Source organism: Carlito syrichta, unplaced genomic scaffold (genome assembly GCF_000164805.1).
Source record: "Carlito syrichta isolate Samal-C Ts95f unplaced genomic scaffold, Tarsius_syrichta-2.0.1 Scaffold306873, whole genome shotgun sequence".
NCBI lineage: Eukaryota > Metazoa > Chordata > Mammalia > Primates > Tarsiidae > Carlito > Carlito syrichta.
The window spans coordinates 637907-662421 of record NW_007250969.1 but is presented as its reverse complement, the minus strand read 5'-3'; the positions used below and the strand labels follow the sequence as shown (position 1 = coordinate 662421).

The 24515-nt window shown below is 37.5% G+C and overlaps 1 protein-coding gene across 1 annotated transcript in view; it reads left to right on the top strand.

Annotated features, from left to right (window-relative positions):
- The window catches only part of ZMAT4 (zinc finger matrin-type 4), a 175050-nt gene that overhangs the window by 12967 nt on the left and 137568 nt on the right, over positions 1 to 24515 (top strand). Inside the window, exon 2 of the mRNA XM_008063493.2 lies at positions 16985 to 17212. Coding sequence (XP_008061684.2) covers positions 16985 to 17212 — 228 coding nt within the window. The remainder of the gene's footprint in view (positions 1 to 16984; positions 17213 to 24515) is intronic.

Genomic DNA, 24515 nt, shown 5'->3' with positions numbered 1-24515 from the left:
TCAGTACTTGGAATCCATATACAACATGCATTACTATTCAGAAAAAAACTGTGAGTGAAAGAATTTCTGGCAACAACTCTTAAATCATCTGGTAAAGAAAGAACCCTAAAAGTGTCTAGTCTGTAAAATTGAGAAAGCACTCATAAAGGAAGCATTATACCTGAAATAATTGGTAGTAAATGTCCTAGACTATGTTCTCATTCTTTGAAATATCTATACATTTTAAACATCAGCCTCAAAATTCTTGCTTGATGCTCAGTTTGGTTTCTTTAATAATCAGATGCACTATGTATGAATTACTACATGGCACTCGAGTGAAATAAATGCCACATTTTAAAATCAACATAAATTACCTCTGTCCTCTGACCCTGAGTAGATGAGAAGTCTGGCCCCAGTCATTCATGGAAGTAACTTCTCATTAGGGCCACACAGGTCCTCATGGTGTGTGGATGTCCTCAGAGAAATCTTGGCATATGTTCGAGCTACTTTGTGATCACCCAGGAGGTGCTGTTTTCTGGGCCTCCACAGATTCTTGGTCAAACCCTGGGATCCCAATCATCTTTCTTCCCACATGGGTTGAGATTCCCCTCTGTGTCAACCTAGGCCACATAAAAGAAGACCAAAGTTCCACTAGAGGCATTTCTGGGAAAGCTTCATACCTTGGACATACTGGTTTTAAACTGCCCAGGTCTCTATCAGTACTCACAACTCTCATTTTTCCTAGTCCCTAGGAAGCCAATTACTTTCCTGGCATCAGGCATACCCTTCTTTAACATTCAGATCCCTTTGCTTCCCAGATAAACCAGCACAAATGCATTTGTTCATTCTCTCCTGGGGTTGGGGAAGACCAGATTTCAAGGCCTAGCTATCATTTTGGAATGCAATGAAAAACCACCTCTCATTGCTATGAAGTGAGTCTGTAAGAAAAAAAAGACAATTAAGTTCACAATACGCTACTCTGCTATGTAAATTGTCTCGTGGCACAATTAGCAAGTTGGCTTACTGAATACAGAAAGATGAAATTCCATGGCCTTTCGGTTAACCCAGCCTTTAGAGAAGCCACTTCTTTTGTGTAGGATTTTCTGCTAAGTGATTTTTCTTCAAGTGTTTGTTGAGCACACAGTGGTTTATGGCTCTAACTGTAAATCCACCTAAGATTTTTGAGAGTATTTTGGCCACTTTGAGGTGCCGTGTATTGCAAAGGAGAAATTAAAGGGTTTCAGAACTCTGACTGATACAGGCCCCTACAGGATTGGCTCACACAATTACAAAGGTGAAGTCCTGCAGTAGTCCTCTCAAGCTGGGCAATGAGAACAGCTAGTAGTGGCACAGCACAAGTCCCAAAGCCTCTGAGCCAGGGAAGCCAACAATGCAGTCCCAGGTCTGAGGTTGAAGACTCAAGAGCCCCCAGGAGGTTGCTAGTGCAAGTCTCAGAGTCCAAAGACTGCTGGGGTCTGATGTCCAAGGGTAGAAGGAGTCAAAGCATCCCTATCAGGAAGGAAGGGAGAGAGAGGAAACTCAGGAAGCTGAATATCTCCCTTTCTGCACCCACTCTGCTCTGGTTGCACTGGCAGCGATTAGATAGTGCCTGCACACACTGAGGGAGGGTCTTCTCCAAAACCACAGACTCACACACTGTCTTCTCTGCAATACCCTCAAAGACACCCCCTCCCCAAGAAACATGCTTCATCAGCCTTCTAGGCATCTCTCAATCCAGTGAAGTCGACACCAAAAATGAACATCACAGGACCCCGTGGCATTTTTGTGATTCCTTTTGCAGGCAGCAATTCTCATTGCTAGGGGTACCAACCGAAGACATTAGCTGGGAGTTCTGAGTGCAACCCTCATAACAGGTAGGACTTTGGGAGCCACAAATTTTCAGTCCTTTGAAGGAAGGATTGCTGCTCCCATTGCCAACAGTTGAGAGCATTCTCAGCAGAGAAATGGGACAGGTGAGAGGCCTATCTGTGAATTCTTGCTGTGATTATGTCTTGATTAGTGCAAACTGTGAATCATTGGCATCTTCATTTTTCTTTCAAGTCAGCAGAGCACATGAGATCTTCATACCTGGGCCCTTCATTTTCAGTTAGTAAAACTAATATATCAAGAATGCTGATGAACAGGGGAGGCAAGAGCTCACTCTGGTGTGTGAGTGAACATTTTAGTCCATCCTTCTCGACACAAAGGGAAGGCTATTTTTATAGTCAAAATGAGAGAAAGAAGTCTATGTCTTATTAGTCTTGATTATTTAATTTTCAATTATTGTGCTTTAAAAAAAGTAGGCCAAGGCAAGATAATTGTTTCAACATAGCGAGACCTCATCTCTACCAAAAACAAAATATATAATATATATAATAGTCTGGGAATGGTTGCCTGTGTCTGTAATCCTAGCTGCTTGGGAGGCTGATATGGAAGGATGGCCTGAGCCCAGGTCGTAGAGACTGTGGTGAACCATGATTGTGCCGCTGCACTACAGCCTGGGCAACAGAGTGAGACTCTTGACTCAAAACAAACAAACAAACAAAAAAAGTGATATTTCACTCAGAAACTAGGATATAGAATGAGTTCTATATAGAAATTTGCAAATCTTGAATTGCTACTTAATCAATTTTTCAGCTTCCAGTAAGATTCTGTTTAAGTATCATTGTCTGGTGTGGGTTAAACTCTCACCCTCCCTGAGTGGGCATTAGTAATGCTTAATTCTACAAAATTCCCCCAGTTTTTCATCTTGGGGCAGTCAACATGCCTTAATATCAGGGCCAAGCTCCCTTCACCTGCCTCTCTTCTGGGGGCCTACTGTTCTAGTCTCCCTCTGTCTAAAGCTGTTTTCAGCAGCTTTGATAAATAACTGGCCATTAGTCCACATTCTGTCATCTTCTGTATGTGTCAAGTGTCATTCAGTGGCCCTTTAGCTTTGTGTCTTCCGGCTGTTTCAGGTCCTTTATCCTTCACTCTTACATCTTCCTTCCTTTTGCCATCTCTTTAGTTCCTTCCTATTATCATATACCTAATAATGTTTATGTCCTATTATTCTATGAAACATCCTGTGTGTCTCTGAAGGAATCTCAGATTGTTGGAGTGACGGCAAACTTATGACCAGCTCCATGAGTTTTTTCTACCGGTAACTGAGCTTTCCTGACTTACTCTTTCCAGACACTCTCCTGCTTCCTGTTTCACACAGCCCAGTCCTTCCAGGCTAGCGTCTATACAGAACTGATGGCACTGTGGGAAGGACACCAAGCAGCCATTAGGAGATCTGGGTTCCAGTCTTAGTTTTCTTTGTGGCCAAGACACCTACAGACTAACTTGTGTCAAACAGGTACTTCTAATTTCACAGCAGGGATATGAAGTTGAACTAGTAGCCCCATTTTGTTTTAAGAAACATTCCCACTATAGTTAATGCAGCCCCATCTAGGGTTGTTATTTGAATCTAGTTTGATTTTATTGCAAAACTCATGTTATTTTTTTATACATGTTGTCTTTTATAATGTATTTTTTTAGAAACAACAAAGGCTTCTGTAGAATTAATGCTTCTTAATAAAATAATTCTATGAAATTAGTTTAAAATATGAGTGGGAACCCCCTCCTCACAAAAAAGCAGAATTATCTTTTGAAGAGCAGGCCCCTTGCAGTACACTCAGAATTTGTTCCTCTGGATCAAACAGTTAACCAAAGAAAGTTTTTATCTGGAAGTTATGAGAAGGTTGCATAACAATTTGTGGAAGACATGTCCTGAGTTGTAGCAAACAGATGACTGGTTCTTCCAGCATGACAATGCACCTGCCCACACTGTGATTAGTGTTCAGCAGTTTTTGACCAAAACTAGTATAACCCTCGTGTCCCACACTCCCTCTTCACTCCACCTCTCCCCAAGTGGCTTTTTTTGTTTCCCTAGGTTAAAAAAAAATCCTCAAAGGGAAACGTTTTGTCAATATGGAAGGGGTGAAACAAAAAATGGCAGAAGCACTAAAAGTCATGAAAATTAATGAGTTCAAAAGCTGTTTTGAGCAGTGGAAGAAGCACCTTGATAGGTGTATTGCATCAAATAGAGAGCACCTTGAATGCGACTGAAGTTTAAACATGTAAGAATAAATACACCCTTTTTTAAATAAATAAATTATGGGGTTTGGGGGGGCTTTGTATGTCCATTTCTGACTTAAAATTTCATGAGGGCATGGGTGGTTCTGCAGGACCAACACAGGGCACAGTGCTGTAACCTGTAGTTGAATGAATGACACATGGCAGCATGGATGCTTGGGATGATGGAGGTGAAAGTGAGGCTGTTCGAGACTGTCCCTTCAGTTCAGACAGCTCCAACCCTGGCCACACACTAGGGGGCACCTACAGAACTTTAACAACCATAAAGGCTGACCTCACCCTAAGCCATTCGGAGCTTATTGGCCTGGGGGCTAGAGTCCATGAGTGTTTAATCCTCCCCCAGGTGACTGACTGGAACCATGGAGTCCTAACCCAAAGTTTTTCTAATTTATTTTGCATATGAGGCACCTGTAAAATGCAGGGGCTTATCCAGTGTTCCTGGAGAGGGACAGAGATCAGCATCTTTAATAAACTGTGGGATGATGTGGATGTTGTTGGTTGGTGGCATACACTTGGAGTAGCAGGATTTAAAGCAGGCACACCCTCACTGGCCATTAAAATTCTTCAGGGGAAATCATTTATATTCTCTCTTATGTTCTCCCTTCTGGCTGTGTCTGCGTGGCAACAATAAAGTGTGCAATTTGTGACCAAGTTATAGTTAAATTCATGATTGTGGGTGATATACCTGAATAATTCAGGCTCTGGGTGGGCTTCTGTTCCCCCAGGGACTGAATTAACCTAAGGATTTTCTAGCATTTGTCTGCAAATTCTTATCTAGCCTAAAACTCACTTTTTCATTTGCATCCTCCTCTGCCTTCCAGCCTCAGTGCTCAATTTGAGAAAAGGTGGTTTAGGGCTGTGACCTTCAAATGCTTTGGGACCCAGGAATCTTCCTCCTTTTATACTTAATGCCCTGAGTTCTCTCAACCAAGTGTTGCGAGGGACATGACAGGCTGGAGCAAGGTAGCCCTGTCTACCTCACCTTCTGACCTCCAGAATTCTAGAGCTGCTTTGAGGTTTCATAGCGCTGACTCAGAGCAGCAGTTTCCAAATGGCTGCTAAGTTAAAGGACTTTATATCTAGATTAAATCCAAAATGATGCATGTAAAATATATGCATAGCTAATGTTAATCATTTTAAGTACAAAATAGAGCCAATTTTCATAACTTACATCCCTGGGTTATTAGGACCAATGTTACTTTTAGGGGTATGACACCTTAAGCCACTCAAAAGAGAGGTTCAGTAGAGGAACCAGGAGATCCCTTTTAGGGGAGGGATGGGGCCAAGGGTGGAGAAGAGTGAGTGTAGACACATACATTCCACTCAGAGAATATAGCATGAACTGACTTCTCCAAATTAATTCTAATGTTGCAACTTCTTTCCAGGTCAAAAGGCCACCCCCTCTGTCTCTCTTTCTTCTTCTAAACTTATCCCGCACTTTCTCTCTGCAGCACCTCTGGCACTGATCACTTTTCTCATCTTTGAATTTTCTATAAATATTCATGGGCTATAAGAAATGATCCAGGAAGCTGGCTCTCTAGTTGAATAGCTGATGCTGCTGGATAAGTAAATCACTCCCCACCCCCTGAGCACCCGGTATGGATTAGGTGACTCGGGAATGCCTGTAGAATAAAAAGATCCAAAGCTAGTCTTGGTTCCCAGAGGGGGTCCCCATGCCCCAGTCCTCCTGCCTCTCTTAGAGTACTGCCTGTGATCTAGGGGTGCCACCAGCTCCGCTCCAAGGCAGCACCTGCAGAAGGTGGGCGTTCAGAACTCACTCTGCCCATCTGGGAGTTCTGCCTGTGTTAAATATAGGGTTTGAAGCCGGGCTCGGTGGCTCAGCCCGTAATCCCCCGTCTTTGGGAGGCTGAGGTGAGTGAATTGCCTGAGCCCACAGGTTCGAGACCCGCCTGGGCAGGCGAGACCTCATCTCTACAATAAATCAAAAAATTAGCCAGGCGTGGTAGCGTGTGCCTGTAGTTCCAGCTACTTGGAAGGCTGAGGTGGAAGGATCGCCGGAGCCCAGCAGGTGGAGGCTGCGGTGGCCAGGAGCAGCCATTGCACTCCAGTCTGGGCAATAGAGTGAGACTCCAACTGAAAAAAAAAAAAAAAAGTGTTTGAGGTTTATAAGGAAAAAGTATCAGCATTTCTAGTGGCACACAATTTGCTATCATTGATTCTTCCCAAGCAATAAGCAAAGAATAGAGAAGGGAGAGGTCATAACTCTTAGTGTCTCCAAAATTTTACCAGTATTATTGTCTCTGCCCTTAGGTCAAAATAAATGCCTAAAAGGTAAGTTTATTAAATAGTTAGGTCCAAACATCTTAAATATTTATGTTCTAATAGCATAATAGCAATCTGAAAAAATATGTACGCATAAGTTGAAATAAAAGACAACATTTTCACTTTTTTCTTAAATAAAACCGAGCTGATAAATGTGTTTTCCTGTGGGACCCTGAATAACTTCTCAGGCCTTGGCATCAGATTGGAAAGCTGAGCCTTTCACCTTTATTACCTATTCCTCACTGACTGATTGGACTGACTGTAGGTACATAACAGTGTCCAAAAATCAGCTTCACAGAAATATGGCATAATTAAAAGGAATGTAGCATCTAATGTTGAACTGTGAGTTACCTTGAGCTGGTGGTGCCTGTGGTATTTAACAGATGTTACTGTGTTTTCCTCAAAATTGTAAAATCCTCATAGGGTTTCCCGTGAGTTAGCTCATTGCAGCATCCTGGGACCCCTATGCACAGAGTTTGGAAATCTATGGCCATAATCAAAGATTTTGACACTGAACTCAGAGGGAATGAAGCACCTTAATGGAACAATGTTGAAGCACAAACATCATGGATGTATTATACCCATGGGGCAGTGGCTGTTTTTAAGATCAATCTGGAGAAACTCAAATAATTCTACAAAAAAGATACCTGCACACGCATGTTTATTGCAGCACAATTCACAATAGCAAAAACATGGAACCAAACGTGCTGCCCATTGAAAGTGGACTGGATTAAGAAATAAATATGGTATGTATACATGATGGACAATTACACAGCCATAAAGAAGGGCATAATTATAGACTTGACAGCAACTTGGTTGGATTTAGAGTCTATCATACTCAGTGATCTATCACAGAAACAAAGAACTGAGTACCATATGTTCTCACTCATAAGCGGACCCTGAACAGCTATCACAATAGTACAAGAAAGGACTTGGCAGTAGTGGGACACTGCCAGAGGAGGAAGAGAGTGGCGGAGGGTTGGGGGGGGGAGCAACACCAGTAAGGTTTTATGATCCCTATCACGTGAAGTGAGGTCCAATGTACACATAGACCACTTATGTACCCAACCCTGACTTGTACCCTATGTCTTCAAAATAAAAAAGAAATTTTTAAAATATCTGTCAATCTGGACAGGAAGATGCTATCATTGACTATAGAATTCACCATTACATAGCACTAGCCAGCAGAATGTCCTCAATAAGTACAGACATGATCCTTTCTCTCGCGTAGGATACTTAGGAGAATAAGCTACTCCCCTCATTGAAGAAGAGTTTGTTTCGCTTATATTATGTGGCAGTTCCAGTTCTGGGTACCTGGAATGTATCAGTGAAGGAAAAAGGAAAATCCTTGCATCCTTGCCCCTGCAGACCTTAGATCCTAGCTTCCTGTTTTTAACAGGAGGAATGTGAACATGGAAGTATGTGAAGTGTGACAGTCTTTGGATTATTTTATCAAGTGACAGGAGAAAGTTATGAAAGAACTTTTACTCCTCTAAAGTTCTATTTAATGGCTCATTTTCAAAGACAGGGATTCTACAGAAAACAGGTCTACTTAAGATATGTAGAATCTAATCAATGACTGAAACTACAGGGATTTATTTTTATAATTATTCTATATTTATATTTATTTTTATAATTCTATTATTTTTCTATTATATTATTCTATTATAATAATTATATTTATTTTTGTAATTATTCTATATTAATGAAAATCAATGATCTATGAATACGATCTTAATGAAGACTGATGGTATATGAATTGCTGTGGGTGAAGCAGCAGTCCTTCTAATAGGCTGATGGTACTTAGAGTATTGATGTACAATTGAACATTCTGTGAAGTCACCCTTATCTTTGTTTTTCTTAGGAAATGGGAAATGGCACGTGTTTTTAATATAACAGATACATTATAGTGTTCTTTAATTTTCTTCATGGTGTAAAATAAGTAGCATGCAAATTTTTAAAAATCTTGTGGTGTTAGGTAGCAGAACTCATATCCAAATATATCATATGAGAAGGAGGAAAGATACTTTACCTAAATGATTAGAACCATTTGGGGCTCTGCAGTAACAATGGAGAAACTGCTTTTCTCTAGATCTTTTGGAGAAAAAGGAGAAGCCGATACTTTTACATTATATTCTGACTGAGCCAGCCTTTTTCCACCCATTTTCACTCAAATTGACAATAAATAAAAAATAAATAAATAAATCACTGCAAATAAAATCTTCTGAGATTTAATTTAAGGTCTGGTTGTGCCACTACAAGTTCCCTAAGCAGTGTTTCCTAGACTTCACACTAAAATAAGTTAGCATAAAATGTGTCCTAGATATAAATTGTAAAATAAAAATGTTTTGCTTCTGCATCAGGGAGTATATATCTATGAGTATAAAGCAAATCACCTGTAATCTACAACTTAGAAACTGCCATTGCTGAGATTTTGATTTATAGCCTTCTAATCTTTAGAAATAGTTTTGTGGGCATGTGTGTATCAGCAACTTGGTTAAGACCATGCATCCTATAGTTTACATCCTATCCTAAACATTTCTTCTGGTCACTAAATATTTTTCTAAAACTTGTTTTTGTTGTTGTTGTTGTTACTGTGTGCTATTTCGAATATAATGCCCACAATTTTTAAAATTCATCATCTAGTATGAGTATCTAACTTGTTTTTTAACCCTGTAAAATAAGTTTACTAACACTATCAATGATTTAAAGTTTAGCTTCGTAGGATATTTATTAAAATATGAAAATTCCCCAAGTTGATATTAACTAAAAGTCTTGAGTACTTTCCTTCATTTATTTATCACATGTTCCTTCAGCATCTATTATCTATGCAAGGGGCACTAGCCTCTACTAGAGATGCAAAGGAGATCTAAGTATGGGCCTTGACTTTGAACAGGTTGCATTGGGGTAAGGCACTTTTTTCCATGCAAAAGAGGCTGGACTGTCTGGAGACTGAGCTGTAGAACTTCATTGACAGTTGCTTCCTAAGCCACGCACTAAATGATCCAGGCTAATGTAACTGTCAACAGCATGTGCAAAACACAATGATACTTGCTGAAAAATTGCTATTTTCATTAATTGGATTTAGAGTATGAAAAAAGAAAGACAATTTATCATAAGGACTGGAAATCAACATTTTTTTTTTGTTAAAAAAATGTACATTTCCAAATAATCCCCACTGAGAACAGATGTTGAAACCTAGGAAATGTGTTTTGATTCTGTAGTTAATCTGTTTGCTTATTTGGCCCGCTATTCCTCAGGCATTATTGGAAATGAGTTGACATTGAAATATGTTGCTGGTCTTAGAGTCAGGAGATCTGGTCCTTGCCATTCCTTCTGCTGCTTATTAATCAAGGGTCCCTACACTAGTTTATTCACCTCCCTGAGCTTCAAGTTGCCTTATTAGTGCAACTTAAATAATACAATACATGGGATGGACATAATAAACTGCACAATATCACACAACTGGGAAGAATTAATATTATATTGTGTTGGTGCAAAAGTAATTGCCGTTTCAGGCTATGAATTTTAGATCATTATAACAAGGCTCAAACATATCTTTATTAATTAGAATAGGAACCATTACAATCAACACATTTTTGCCAATGAGAAATAAGTTTGCTTCTGTAGCGTAAAAATCCATGTCTCAGGACTCAACGAACTCTTGGAAAGCATCTTCTACATGCTGCTGGTTGTGGAAGTGTTTTCCCTTGCAAAAAGATGTTGAGATGCTTGAAGAAGTGGTAGTCGGCTGGCGAGAGGTCAGGTGAATATGCCAGATGAGGCAAAACTTTGTAGCCCAATTTGCTCAACTTTTGAAGCATTGGTTGTATGACATGTGATCAAGCATTTTCGTGGAGAATAATTGGGCTCTTTCTGTTGACCAATGCTGGCTGCAGGCATTGCAGTTTTCAGTGCATTTCATCGATTTGCTGAGTGTACATCAGATGTAATGGTTTCACTGGGTTTCAGAAAGCTGTAGTGGATCAGACTGGCAACAGACCACCAAACAGTGACCATGACATTTTTTGGTGCAAGTTTGGGAAGTGCTTTGGAGCTTCCTCTCAGTCCAGCCACTGAGCTGGTCACCGCCAGTTGTTGTATAAAATCTCCTTTTTATCGCACGTCACAATCTGCTGGAGAAATAGTTCATTGTTGCATAGAATAAGAGAAGATGACACTTCAAAACAATGATTAAAAAATAATTTTTGGTCAGCTCATGAGGCACCCACTTACTGACCTTTTTCACCTTTCCAATTTGCTTCAGATGCCGGACACTTGACCTTAGAATGGTCAATGATGAGTTCTTTGGCAACTTCTCATGTAGTTAGTTGTAAGAGGATCAGCTTCAATGATTGCTTTCAACTGGTCGTTGTCAACTTCTGATGGCGGGCCACTGTGCTCCGCATCTTCCAGTCTCTCATCTCCTTTGCAAAGCTTCTTGAACCACCACCGTACTGTATGTTTATTAGTAGTTCCTGGGCCTAATGCATTGTTGACGTTGTGAGTTGTCTCCACTGCTTCATGACCCATTTTGAACTTGAATAAGGAAATTGCTCAAATTTGCTTTTTGTCTAGCATCATTTCCTTAGTGTAAGATAAATATAAAATAAATATCAAGTAATAAGTCATCAGCAAACAAACAAAAAGTGAGAAATGCACATTAAATTGATATATAACATAACCACATTTACTTAAGAATGTATTCCAATATAAAACAACAAATTTCAGCAATGCAAAAACCACTATTACTTTTGCACCACATACTTTAAAATGAGTACATTCTTGGCCCTATTTCTCTATAGTAAAAGCTTCCAAATCCCTTGTGAAAATGGATTTTTGTCATCCTGAAGCCTAGAAAGCATTAGAGGTTAGTAAAAGAGGGAGGTTAGCAAAAGGAGAAAGGGAGGAAGGAAGAAAATAAAGGGGTGAGAGAGATTAGGTGGGAGGAGATAGAGAGATTGAGAGAAATATATGGGGGTAGGGAGATCAAGAGACAGAGGAAGGAGATGGGGAAGGGAGAAATGGAAAGATTTAGAGAGAGAGAGAGAAAGAGAGAGAGGACAATCAAGAGATAAAGAGAGAAGTAGAGAGACCTAGAGAGAGAAATTTTGCACAAGGCAGATTAGGAGAAATATATTGAGAGAGAGACGGCAATGTTGACTTGTCAGTGTGGGGATTGCAGAGAACTCTGTGGCTCCTTGACAAACTAAAAGGGAAGGCAGACATGCAGGTGAGAGTCTCATTTCTGGCTGTAGTAACCCTTCTTCTCCAACAACACCCACTTGGTGATATGGAAATTAAAGCTTTGAGATCTATTTTGAAAATCCTGCTCTAATCTCCTGAACAATTATTCTCAGACTTTTTACTAATGTGTTGTTAAATCCAATCTGTCCTCAGAAGCAAGGGCAATCAACTTGTTCTGGTTTACCTAGGAATTTTCCCTATTTTATCTCCAAAAGCCCCATGTCCTGGGAACCCCTGGATCCCAGTCAAGCTAGGATGGTGGGCACCATACCAGAAGCCAGGGTGAGGGTTTGGATGCCATGATAAATAAATCAGAGTAAATGATTTCCTGTTTGAAAGTGAAATTTTCAGAATGATGTACATAACTTATAGTCTCTGAAATGAACAGGAATGAAATGAACACCCCAGATTATGGACAGAAGTTTTAGAAAATAGTGACTTTCAATATGTGTAGTGGAATTCAAAAGAAAGAGGGAGACTGGGATATTTATCTACACTTTGCCACCACGTTGTCCTTCTACAATTGAACCTTCACCCCACCAGGATCTTGGCACATTTAGCTTATACTTTTATTGACTGGTACACCACTTAGATACTTTGCCCTAAATGACACAGTTTAGAACAAACAAGAAAACTTTTGGATACCACCTTACTTTACTCACAATGTGAAAAACATTTTATGTATTCCTTCATTCATTTATTTAGCAAAAGGCAAGGAATATACACTATGTGTCTGTTACCATGCAAGTGCCAGCATCATGAAGAGTCAGGTTGTAGACAATGTCATGTTGCAGAGTGATAAAGTATTCTGACAGACATACACACAGGGTGCTCTGGAAATATTTTTGTCCTTGAGTCAACTGTGGTTATTATGCCTAGGATAAATATAGGACAGAGACACATGCTATTTTCTATTACTACTCAAGACAATTTAACTAGCAGTCTGCAGATAGCTGTTGAGAACCTGCTCCTTGTTAAACTTTGTGCAAGACACTAAATGAGATATTGAAATTCATTCCAGGATCAAGTGATTCTTAGAAATCAAGTCTTGAAGGCTGACTTGTCTTTATCTGTCTCAAGCACTAGAGGAACTCAAGTTTATTTTACTTGTTCTGAATCAGCTACAGACTCATGATCTTTTATTCAAAACATTAGGGCTGAATGTGTTTGGAAAATCATAAATTTTAAGGATCTGTAAAGAGGCACATTTATTGTATACTATATGTAAATAGATCTGGAACAGCAACCTATGACCAAATATATTAATTATTCCATTGCAGTATGTATGTATGTTGACCTTAGGTAACATATAGAAAGGCTATAAATTGCCTCATGTGATCAGGTCAGGTTTTGGTAGTGAATGAATCATGAAGAAACTTGAATTTCAGGGGATTTTGTGGTTTTATGAATTGAAACAAGGGATTGTGGACTTGTACTAAAGAAGAGAGCAAATACAAAAGTATTCCATAGACGCTTATGGTTCAGTTTCTCTCTCTTCTATCTCTCTCTCTCTCTCTCTCTCTCTCTCTCTCTCTTTCTCTCTCTCTCTCTCTCTCTCTGTGACACACACATGCACACAAATCCATATTTACACAACTAAGAATACAAGGAGATATTTAAAAATTCTCAGATAGACTGTGCAGTCAATAAATGCATTATAAACTTAGAGGAGGGAGAATGACTTCTTCCTTGGTTGTCAAGGCCTCACAGAACAGAGGGGACTGAGGAGCATACTGCAAGCCAGGTACAGGTGATGTGGAGGGGACCAGCATCATGCAGTGTAGGTACAGGCCATGTGGAGAGGGTTACAATTGTTCAGGATGGGTGCAGGCCATGTGTAGAAGGCCGGAGCTAGGGAGGGCACCATGCTGGCATTGGCATTGACCAAAGACAGGGGGTGCAACAACTTAATGTGTTTTTTAGTTTCTTCATGGAGAAAGGAGCCAGAGTTGCCATTTCACTTTACCAATATGAATTTACAATTTTAGATGCTATTTTAGAGAACCTTTTATATTCTGGTTAAAAGGCAAAATTGATTGGGGGTTTTAAAAAAAAGGGAGTAATTGTTATTTCTTTCTGTGTCTTGGATGAAGATGTGACATTTTGCTTATTAACTACAAGAAAGCTAGTTCTGCTGCTGTTGGATGTATTATGTGACTTTCTTTTTTTAATTTGAGGGTTAAGAAAGCTTTATTTTATAGTTATTTTCAAAGAAAATCTTTAGATAAATATTTAGATCAATTGTTCTCATCATTGTCTATGCTTTAGAAATATGGACCAGGGTGTGGGAGGAGGGAGGTTTCAAGAACATCCTGATGCTTGGCTCCCATCCCTAGAGATCTGATGTCAGTGGTCTGGGGTACAGTCTGGGCATGGAAAATTTTAAAGCTGGGTGAGTCTAATGTTAAAAACCATTGAATTCAATTGATTAACTTTTGGTTTTAATCTGCATGAAGGATAGGCAAAGTTAATATTTAGTTAAATATCTTTCACAATTAGAATGAAAGCATAACTATGAAATTAAAATAAAAATTAACTACATGTCAACTAAAGTGTTTTGTTAAGTATTTTTTTAAGCCAAAAGATCATTTTTGGCCCACTCTGTATTCATTTTGTTAGAATAATACACTTTTGCCAAAGAATAGGAGGATTATGCTTCATATATACACACAGATTCATCATTAAAACCTGGAAATTGCTCTCCTCTCATAAAATTTCCATATCTGGCATTGAGTCAAAGCCGTAAAAGGGAGAGCGCTTCTGCGATTTGTTCCATCCCTATCTTATGGGTTAGCTACAAAGAATTTTTTTAAAAAAGAGATAGTGAGCCTGAAATTTAACCTTGTGGAAACCAGAGACATTAGAGACTTGCCAAGCGTCACACAGCTCCATGATGGTGAAGTCTCACCCAACCTAGATTCTGACTTTGATTCAAGGCTGTTTCCATGCCACTGCCTTTGTTTGACTTTATAGGCATTAAGGGAAGATAAACTGGGTTGAGACTGGTGAAGACATTTGGAAACAGAAGTAGAAGACAAATTAAACTTCCAGGCTATGCACAGATAGCAGAGTTATTCAGAAGGAGAAGCTGCAATACAGATGTAGCATCAAACTACTTTCCTATGTGCAAGATAAGATTATCTCATTTGATGAATATTCTATTGTGCATGACTCCTGCAGGATGTGGTGTATAAGGTATCAATTGATGCAATTGATTCTGAAATGTTTTTTAGGCCCCAACTTATAAAAAATAAATTATGCTTTTAGAGTCAACATTCATTCAGATCATAAACTTTTGCTTTTTTTTCTGTTGCCATCAAAAACAATAGGCAGCTATAAATCCTCAGAAATTGATAAGGATGCAGGGAACTTTGAAAGCAAGATCCAATTACCTTTAGAAAAGTGGATAGAGGTCTTTTCACATACAGGTCAACTTCATATTTGTAGCTTTTATTTCTAAGTCATAGCAAAATGATACCAGTTGGCTGCTGGAACAGCCTACATTTAAGCTTTATTTCTACATGGTGGTATATGACCAAATCTGGCAATGAAGCTTTAAGAGGTAGATTGTTTATTTGAGTCCCTATAGAAACAACACCATAAGATTAATCTAAGCTAACTAAAACTTCCCAATCTGATGAAATCTCTGGATAGAGGAAGAAAAGACTTCTTTGAGATAATGTCACAATAGAGGCGTTTCTTGAATAAAAATGTCATTTAGCACGTATCTGTGTCTATGTAAGTTATTAATCTAAAAAATAAAAGTTCACATAAAAGGTATTTGAAAGCTTTAGGAGTTGATTAATTGGTTTCTTAACTTGCTATTGAAGTATCAAACCTCAGTTTTTCCTTGGAACGATGATCCTAATTTTCACGTTTTTGCCATCTGCCTTCTACACTATAGAGACAAAGAACACATGGAAGAGGTTGCTATGTTGTATTATTAATGGGCCATATGAGAATTTAAATATTGTTTTTTTCTCCAAAATATATGGATCAAAATATATTTTCACAAAATTAAATAAAATCCTATACAAAGATGACAGATCTAGAACAATAACAAAAAAAGCTTTTGCTTATTAAGTATGAAAAGAGTCTGCTAATGTATTGGAAGGAACACTGGTCCTGAGAATTAAGGGTTTGGTTTTGAGTCCTGCCCTTTCCATAACTAGATATCTAACCTTAAGTAAATCCTTTAGCATTTCTGAAATCTATCATTTGAGAAATGGGATAATAATCTGTGTCATAGTATTGCAAAGATGGAAGCAATTCATATGTTGTAATGCATGCAAAATTATTTTTACTTTCCATTAGAAAACTCTTTCAAGTTAGACTTTTTTTTTTCCTAGACCAGAAATGACTCTAAGTTCACAATGATATGTGTTAATTTAATAGCAGGGACTGTATAATCTCAAAATAGTGATATATGTCCATTCTGTTTAGATAAGTACATCTGTATTATTTTTCTTTTGATCTTAAAAAAAAATTATACTTTCAACATCAATTTTAGCAGATATAGGTTACTGTGACAGGTTATTTTCAATAAATAACAATAAACAATAAACAGATGTAACTGACAATGAAATTAGCATGATTTTGTCAATTGATAAAAACCATGTTACAAACGATCTGTTTATATCACCTAGAAAAATTCTTTATTTGTTGTTTATTTCCATTTATAACACACAGATGTTTAATTTATTCATTCAGACTCTTTTAAATCATGATTGTTCAGTGTTTACTTCAAGTATTCGCTTTATTTTGACTAACAGATCACTGTTCTACCTCTGAGAATTACTTTTATTTTTAAATATTTTTATATTTTATCTAATATTTATTTTTAGTGTTTATACACACACATAATTGGGAGCAATTACTGAATTATTAGTGATGCTAGGAAAATTTTGTTATTACTCAAGTTTTACCTGGCTTACTTATATTATCTACCTGTATTTTAAAAATGAGTGAAGCAGATCTTCAATAACCATGTTTCCAAAGCTATGCCAGGCAGCCAACCAAATAGAACTATTGTCATTGGCTCCTAAAAACCACAAAGGGAAGTTATTGTGAATTTATTTTCAGAAATCTAATTTTTTCCTTGGAGAATGATCTCTTGAGCTACCAGATTTTCACATAACAATAGGAAAACTGTTATCTCAATAAATTAGAAATTTTTATTTATACCCCAACTTAAAAATGAAAGCTGTTAAAGATAATATTCCTGCTCTGTAAAAACTCTTCAAATTTGTATGCTCTAGAACAAACGTGAGACTCTTTATCTTCAGGTATTGAAGACAAGCACACTCAGTAGTGAATTAACATTGCCTGTGATTCTCTGGTTATTTTTCTTTCACAGCAACACCCCTGAGCTCACTGAAGCCCCCACGAATGGACACTGCTCCGATGGTCGCGTCTCCCTATCAAAGAAGAGATTCAGATAGATACTGTGGGCTCTGTGCAGCCTGGTTTAATAACCCTCTGATGGCCCAGCAACATTATGATGGCAAGAAACACAAAAAAAATGCTGCAAGAGTTGCTTTATTAGAACAACTTGGGACAACCCTGGATATGGGAGAGCTGAGAGGTAAGGGCATCTCTTCTTATTTCTGCCACAACACAGGACTTTCAAAGGAAGGATTGTGTTTTCACAGTTGGGAGTATTCCTCTCATTGTTTTGTTTATTAAGGAAAAAGTGAGGCTCACTCAAAAGAAACAGAAGAGAAAGGAAATGAGCAGAAAACCCTCTAACTTCAGTTTTGTAGTCTCCTTTGTTTCAAGTTTTTCTTTCCATATTTTTATTGACTGTTTTTCAGATCAAAGACCTATCCATGAACCAGATTGTCTTTCCTTCTGCTCTGTCTTTAAACACCTTTTCTAGTGAATGCTTTTGTAGAGGAGCAATGTGAGAGAATACACTCAAAAACCTAAATAGCATTATCTTATCTTAAACTTGTGTGTTTATAAATTCAGACAAAATAAAGCATCCAGTTGACTCTGTTTAATGGCTTAAAGCAAGTTCAAGCCCCTTTCATAGAGATGTTTGGAAACTGAGGTAAGATGGTACTGTCTGACACTAGAGTCAACGTCAGGCTTCCCCAGCCCTGACAACTTTTCTGTACAGCTGGAAACCATTCCTCATTTCAAGGTCATGTGAGGTTTCCCATAAGTTGCTCAACAGAGACTTGGAAACTGTAGGGTAGGGATTAGTTCTATGGATTCCTTAGGAAACTGTAGACCACTTTGGGGGACATAATAGAATATTTCGTCACTAGCAACCATTCAGGCATTTATGGATCACCTAAATAGTTTTGATCAGCTTGATGTTGACAGTATATATCAACAAAATCACACACTATATATTCTTTTTTCTGAAAAAACCAATTTTCTCAGAAAGGTAATTCTGCAAGCAATGCTGTTTATTCTATACTTCAGGTATGGTACAGGTTAGATAAGCCCTTTATGGGCAGGCTAGAGAACCATCATTCAGAACAGCTCTAAGCTACAGATAACAAACAAAATTTACAAATCAACTTTGAGAGTGCAATGTAGGTTTAAACTGGCATCTGCACATAGGGCATGCAATTCTTGTTAACCTAACCTGGCTGTGAACCTCTAAGAGGGACAATTGTGGCAGGAAATGACCTGGTACGATTCTAGACAAAATACATAGGGCAAAAGATCATACCATATGAGCTGAAGGAAAGGACAGGTTACTTCTCAGTATGTCAGTTGGGGAAAAGGTGAGAAACAAAAGTTGGAGATGGCTAATAAATATACCATCATAGAAGAATCTCATACCACAGTAGTTTTAAGATTGCAGGTCCAAGACTACAGCTATAGGGCTAGATTTTCCCCCCAAGATATGTGATTAAAAACAACAAATAAGAGCAAACATGAAAAACACTATTTTTGTGTATGTTTTCTAGCTACAGAAAAACAACATGGGGCTTAATATTTCAGTGTGTTGGATAATCTCATTGCAGAAGTTTTGAGTTATTGGTCCTGCTGATTTTTGTTGGGAGATTTTTTTATGTTCTCAGTCTGTCTTGTTAAAGAATATAGGCAGAGTCTCCCCATAGCTGAAGGCCTACCCGCAACGCCTCTGTTACTGACAGATAACAAGTTGTCTCAGTGACTCCTTCACAGCAGGGCACTGAAGGAGAAAAATAGGGCTTTATTTATGTTTGTTGCCAGATATTATGACTTGAAGAAAAATTATTCCAAGAGCACATTCTTCTTGTCTATTTTGAATTATCAGTGCTGCATCTTTTATGTACAGCTACATCTTAATGACTTGGGTGTCTGAATTCTGTAACATTTGAGCAGCTTGTCTTTCATACAGAAGACAAAAAGGCTGCTCTTTGACATGATAACTCAGTGTGACTGTGACTCAGTAGCCCATGGAATGTGATTAGCATTGAGCACAATGCCCTTGAAAACAACCTTTCCACCCACTTCAGGTGACATCCTGATAGATATTTATTCAAGCATTAAATATTACAGAAGCTTAAGGAATAAAGCAACTATGGCAACCCAGCTCTTTGAAACACACATATCCCTATTCCTGGAATGCTTCTAATGTATGATCAATCAATTAATAAAGGCAAAAACGCCAATCTGGAATATAGGCATAGCCATAACTTTTACAAAATAACATCAGGCAGCTCAAGCATGTTATGGCAGTGAGACAGGATGGCAGACTTTTTTCTTTCTTTCATAGCACTTCTCATGTTTTTAAATACTATGTAATTTACTTATTTACTATAGTTTTCCATATTTTCTTTCTCCCTATTTCCCTTATAGATTGTAGCAGCTTGAAAGCAGGCATCTATACCTGTTTTCCTCATGAATGTGTTCAAAACAACTAGAAATGTGTCAGACACATGTAGGTACTCAATGAATGAATAAACACAGAAAACTCTTTAAAAAATCATCTCTACAATAAATCAAAAAATTAGCCAGGCGTGGTAGCGTGCATCTGTAGTTCCAGCTACTTGGACGGCTGAGGCGGAAGGATTGCGGATCCCAGTAGGTCGAGGCTGCGGTGGCCGGGAGCAGCCACTGCACTCCAGTCTGGGCGACAGAGTGAGACTCCCAACTCAAAAAAAAAAAAAGTCACTTAAAATCCTATACTCTTAGCATGGTAACCATTTTTATTTATAAAAGGATCCTGATTGAGTAATTATTATAAGATATTATTTATTATTCCGTTCTGTTTTAAATATATGTATTTTATATACAGTAAAATGCAGAGTGTATAAGTGTTTCATGAGTTTTAATAGCACAAACACCTGTGTAACCTATACTCTTATTAAGATTCATGACTTTTCCATAACAGGAAAATTCCCATGTGTCCTTTCCCAGTCAATTCCAGCTTTCTATTCTGGGAAACCACTTTTCTCATTTTTTTCACCATAGATTAGTTTTGCTTGTTCTAGAACTTCATACAAATGGAATCATAAAGTTTCTATATTTTGTGTGTCTGGCTTCTTTTGCATAGTCTATTGTTTTTGAAACATATCCTTTTATAGCATATAAAGCAAAGTAGTCCTTTTTTATTAGTGAGTAGTATTCTACTGGTAAAAATCCCACAATTTGTCTATTCATTCTCTTCTTGATGACTTTTTTATTGTTTTGGTGTTATTTGGAATAAAACTGTCATGAACGTTCCTGGACAAGTCTTTTTTTTTTTTTTTAAATCAGCATATGTTTTACTTCTCTTGGTAAATATTTAGAAGTAGAATTGCTGGGTCATAAGTTGTGTGTATTTTTAACTATATAAGAAACTGACAAAATCCAGAGTAGTTGCATTATTCTACACTCCAAAAGCCTACATATAAAAATTCCATACAGGTGACAGAAACCCTCATCTGCCAGTGTCTTCTCAATGAAACCACCAATGAACCCTAAAACAAAAACTAAGCAGAATAGACTTCTAGCTATCGAGCTCCTTCTAGTTCTCCATCCCTCTCCAATTCTTCTGACCGTCTCCAGTTGTCCCAGTTGTAACTCAAAGGGTGGCATATCAAGCTCTTTGTTATTTAAAAACAAATAAAAAGAATTTAATATCCTTACCAACATATGCTTTTGTCAAACTTTTAAATTTTAGCCATTTTGATGGGTTATGGGAGGTCATTTCATGATGGCTTTAATTTTTAATTTGTATTTCCATGTTAATGATGTCAAGTAGTTTTTGGTATGCTTATTGATCAGTCCTATAGTTTCTTTTGTGAAGTGTCTGTTCATGTCTTTTGTTTATTTTTAAAAATGTGGTTGTTTGCCTTTTTACTGATGAGAGGAGTGGGTAACAGATGTTTCTATATTATGAAATGCACATCTTTTGTCAGGTATACACATTGTGAATATTTCCTCCTTGTTCTTGGCTTGGCTATTTATTTTCTTAAGTCTTTTGATGAGCAGACATTTTGAAAAATTGGAAATCTAATCTTTTTTGTTTTTTCTTTGTAATCATTGCTTTTTGTGTCCTACCTAAAAAGCCTTTGTCTATACCCATGACTAAAGATATTTTTGCATATTTTCTTCTACAAGTTACATAGTTTTAGCATTTACATCTAGGATTATGACATATCTGAAATTAATTTTTGCATATGGGGTGAGATAAGGATTAAAATTCATTTTGCTTTTATATACTTACACAGTTGTTACAGAAAATTTGTTGAAAATACTTACTTTATCTCACTTAATTGCCTTGAATTGTCCTTATTGAAAATATATTGATTGTGTGAGTCTATTTCTGGAAAATCTATTCTGTTCCATGGGTATCTTTGTCTTTATGCCAGTACCACACTGTATTGATTTTTTAGCATTATAGAAGTCTTGAAATGAGATAGTGCAAGTTTTCCAACTTTGTTCTTCTTTCTCAAGAATTCTGAATTCTTTGCATTTCTATATATATTTTGGAATCATTTGTCAATCATTACATAGAAAGTTTGTTGGAATGTTGAATGGGATTGAATTCAATCTATAGATCAATTTTGGAAGAATGTATATAAATTTTTAAAAATATTGAGTTTTTCAATCCATGAAAGTACTATATCTCTCCATTTAGTTATGTCTCTCAACGTTCTATCAACAATGTTTTTTAGTTTTCAGTGTAAAGGTTTTTCACATCATTTGTTAAATTCACCTCCAAATATAGTTACCCCTTGAACAACTCAAAAAATAGGGCACCAACTCCTCATGCAGTTTAAAATTCAAGTATAACTGTAACTTTTGACTATCCAAAATCTTAGCCACTAATAGTCTATTACTGACCATAAACCTTACTGATAACTTAGTTGGTTACCATACATTTTGTATGTTATATGTATATATACGCTACTCTTACAATAAAATAAGGAAAAGAAAATGTTATTAAGAAAATACTAAGAAAGATAAAATAGACTTATTATTCACAAACATTTTTATCTTCATTGTTTTAATATTGAGTAGGCTGAGAAGATGAAAAAGGAGGGGTTGGTCTTGCATTCTTGGGGTTGGCAGAAGAGGTGGAGAAGGTAGAAAGGGAGGTAGGAGAGACAGGCACAATTGGTGTAACTTTACAAATATACATAGTAATTTCTGTCTGAATTCTTTGTTCTTTTATTTCTCTAAAAATGTTTCTATATGGTACCAGTCCTTTCACCAGTTGCTTTCATTTCAGTGCCTGATCATAGAAGGGTCCATGTTATAAAAAAAGGCAAAGCAGTCTTAAGTCTTCTACCAAAATATCTAATATCAATTTGTTTTCTGGCGCTATTTCTATGTCTTCTTCCTCATCCTCTGGCACTGGTTCAAAAGCACTTGTCTCCATCAAGTCATCTTGTGTTAATTCCTCTGGAGTGGTGTCTGTTTGCTCCTGAATTCAAAATCCATATCATGAAATCCTTCTTTCCCTCTCCACTTTTTTTTGCTATATTCACAATCTTTTTCATGGTTTTCTCGATTGACTCTGGTATAAATCCTGTAAAGTTATGTACAATATCTGAACACAGTTTTCTCCAGCAGAAATTTATTGTTTTAGGCTTGATAGCTTTCATGCCTTTTTCTGTAACAACAATAGCATCTTTAATGCCATCCAGATTTTCATTATGTTCTCTCTATTGGGGTTCTCCTCCATAGCATAGACAATTCTTTCTTTAGGGTACTGTGTGTAATAAACCTTAATGGTGCTTGGGACTCTCTGACCTAGAGTCTGATTTAGAGACATTGTGTTTGAAGGCAAGTAGACCATTTTGATGCCTCCAGTGTTTAACTCCTGGGTTCTGGGTGGCCAGAGGCGTTGTCTAATATCAAAGGAGAACTTCAAAAGACTTCTTTATTGGCAAAATACTTCCTGACTCCAGGGACAAAGTGCTGATGGAACCAATCAAGAAAAAGTGTTCTTGTTGTCCAGGCCTTCTTGTACAAATACAAGACTGGCAACTAGTGTTTATCTTTTTCCCTTCAAGCCTGAGAGGTTAGCAGCTTTATATATAAGGGCATTCCTGAAAGTCAACCTTACTGCATTTGCTCTTAACAGTAGAGTTAGCCTATTCTTCCTGCCTTAAATCCTGGTGCTTGCTTCTCTTCCTCACTAATAAATATTCTTTGTGACTTTTTTTTTTTTTTTCAGAATAGGGTACTTTTGCCTGCATTAAAATCCTGTTCTGGCTGATATCCTTTGTCCTTAATGATTTTCTTAACGGCATCTTGGGACTTGCCTGCTGCTTCTTGATCAGAAGAAGCTACTTTTCTTGTTTATATTGACATTTTATAAACCAAATCTCTTTCTAAAACTATCAAACCATCCTTTGCAGGACTTAAATTTTCCACCTTTAGATCCTTCACCTTCCTTTTACTTTAAGTTGTCCTTTAATGACTTTTTCTGGAATTATATCAGAATCTGTTGTCTTTCTTATATGGCAATTCTCCACCTACATAAAAGTTGCCTTTTCAATATGAGATCAAAATATTTTTCAAAAAGTACAGAGTTTTCATGCCTGCTGAAGTAGCTGTAGCAAGGACTTCATGAATTTCATTTCCTCTTTTTTACAATGATCCTTATGCTGGATTCATCTATCTTGAAATGGCAGCAACTGCAGTTGTAAACTTCAATCTGTAGTACATATCAAGAAATTCAACTTTTTCTTGTAATGCCATGGCTTTTCTCTGTTTCTTGGGAGTACTTCCAATATCGCTAGTGGCACTTTGTATGGGTCTCTTGGTGTTATTCAAGGTTTATGGTATTGCACTAAACACAATGAAGAAAATACACAAGGGATCACTTATTTCTGAGATGTACAATTTACTGGAGAAGCAACTGCTCATGCAAAATGATTAGTATCGCACTGCATTTTAAGTGGATATTCGCAACACTTGAGTTCCCTGTGCTCAACAGGAAGTGACTATGAAATTATTACAGTAGTCCAGTATGTACTATAGTTAATTTTATGCAGTTATAATTTCATACTGCATCATTTCATTTGTTTACATTTCTCTCAACTGAAAATGGTGCCATATACATATGGTCTGTGTTTGTGTGTAAAATTGTAATAAATTTTAACTTTTAATAATATATTTATGTATATTTAGGCCGGGCTCAGTGGCTCAACCTGTAATCCCAGCACTTTCAGAGGCCAAGGCAAATGGATTGCCTGAGCTTGCAGGTTCAAGACCAGCCCGGGCAACTTGGCGAGACCTCATCTCCACAATAAATCAAAAAATTAGCTGGGTATGGTAGCATGTGCTTGTAGTTCCAGCTACCTGGAAGGCTGAGGCAGAAGGATTGCTGGAGCCCAGCGGGTCGATGCTGGGTGGCCATGGGTGTGCCTCTGCACTTCAACCTGGGCGGCAGAGTGAGAATCCAGCTTAAAAAAAATAGATTTATGTATATTTTATGGTAGTAA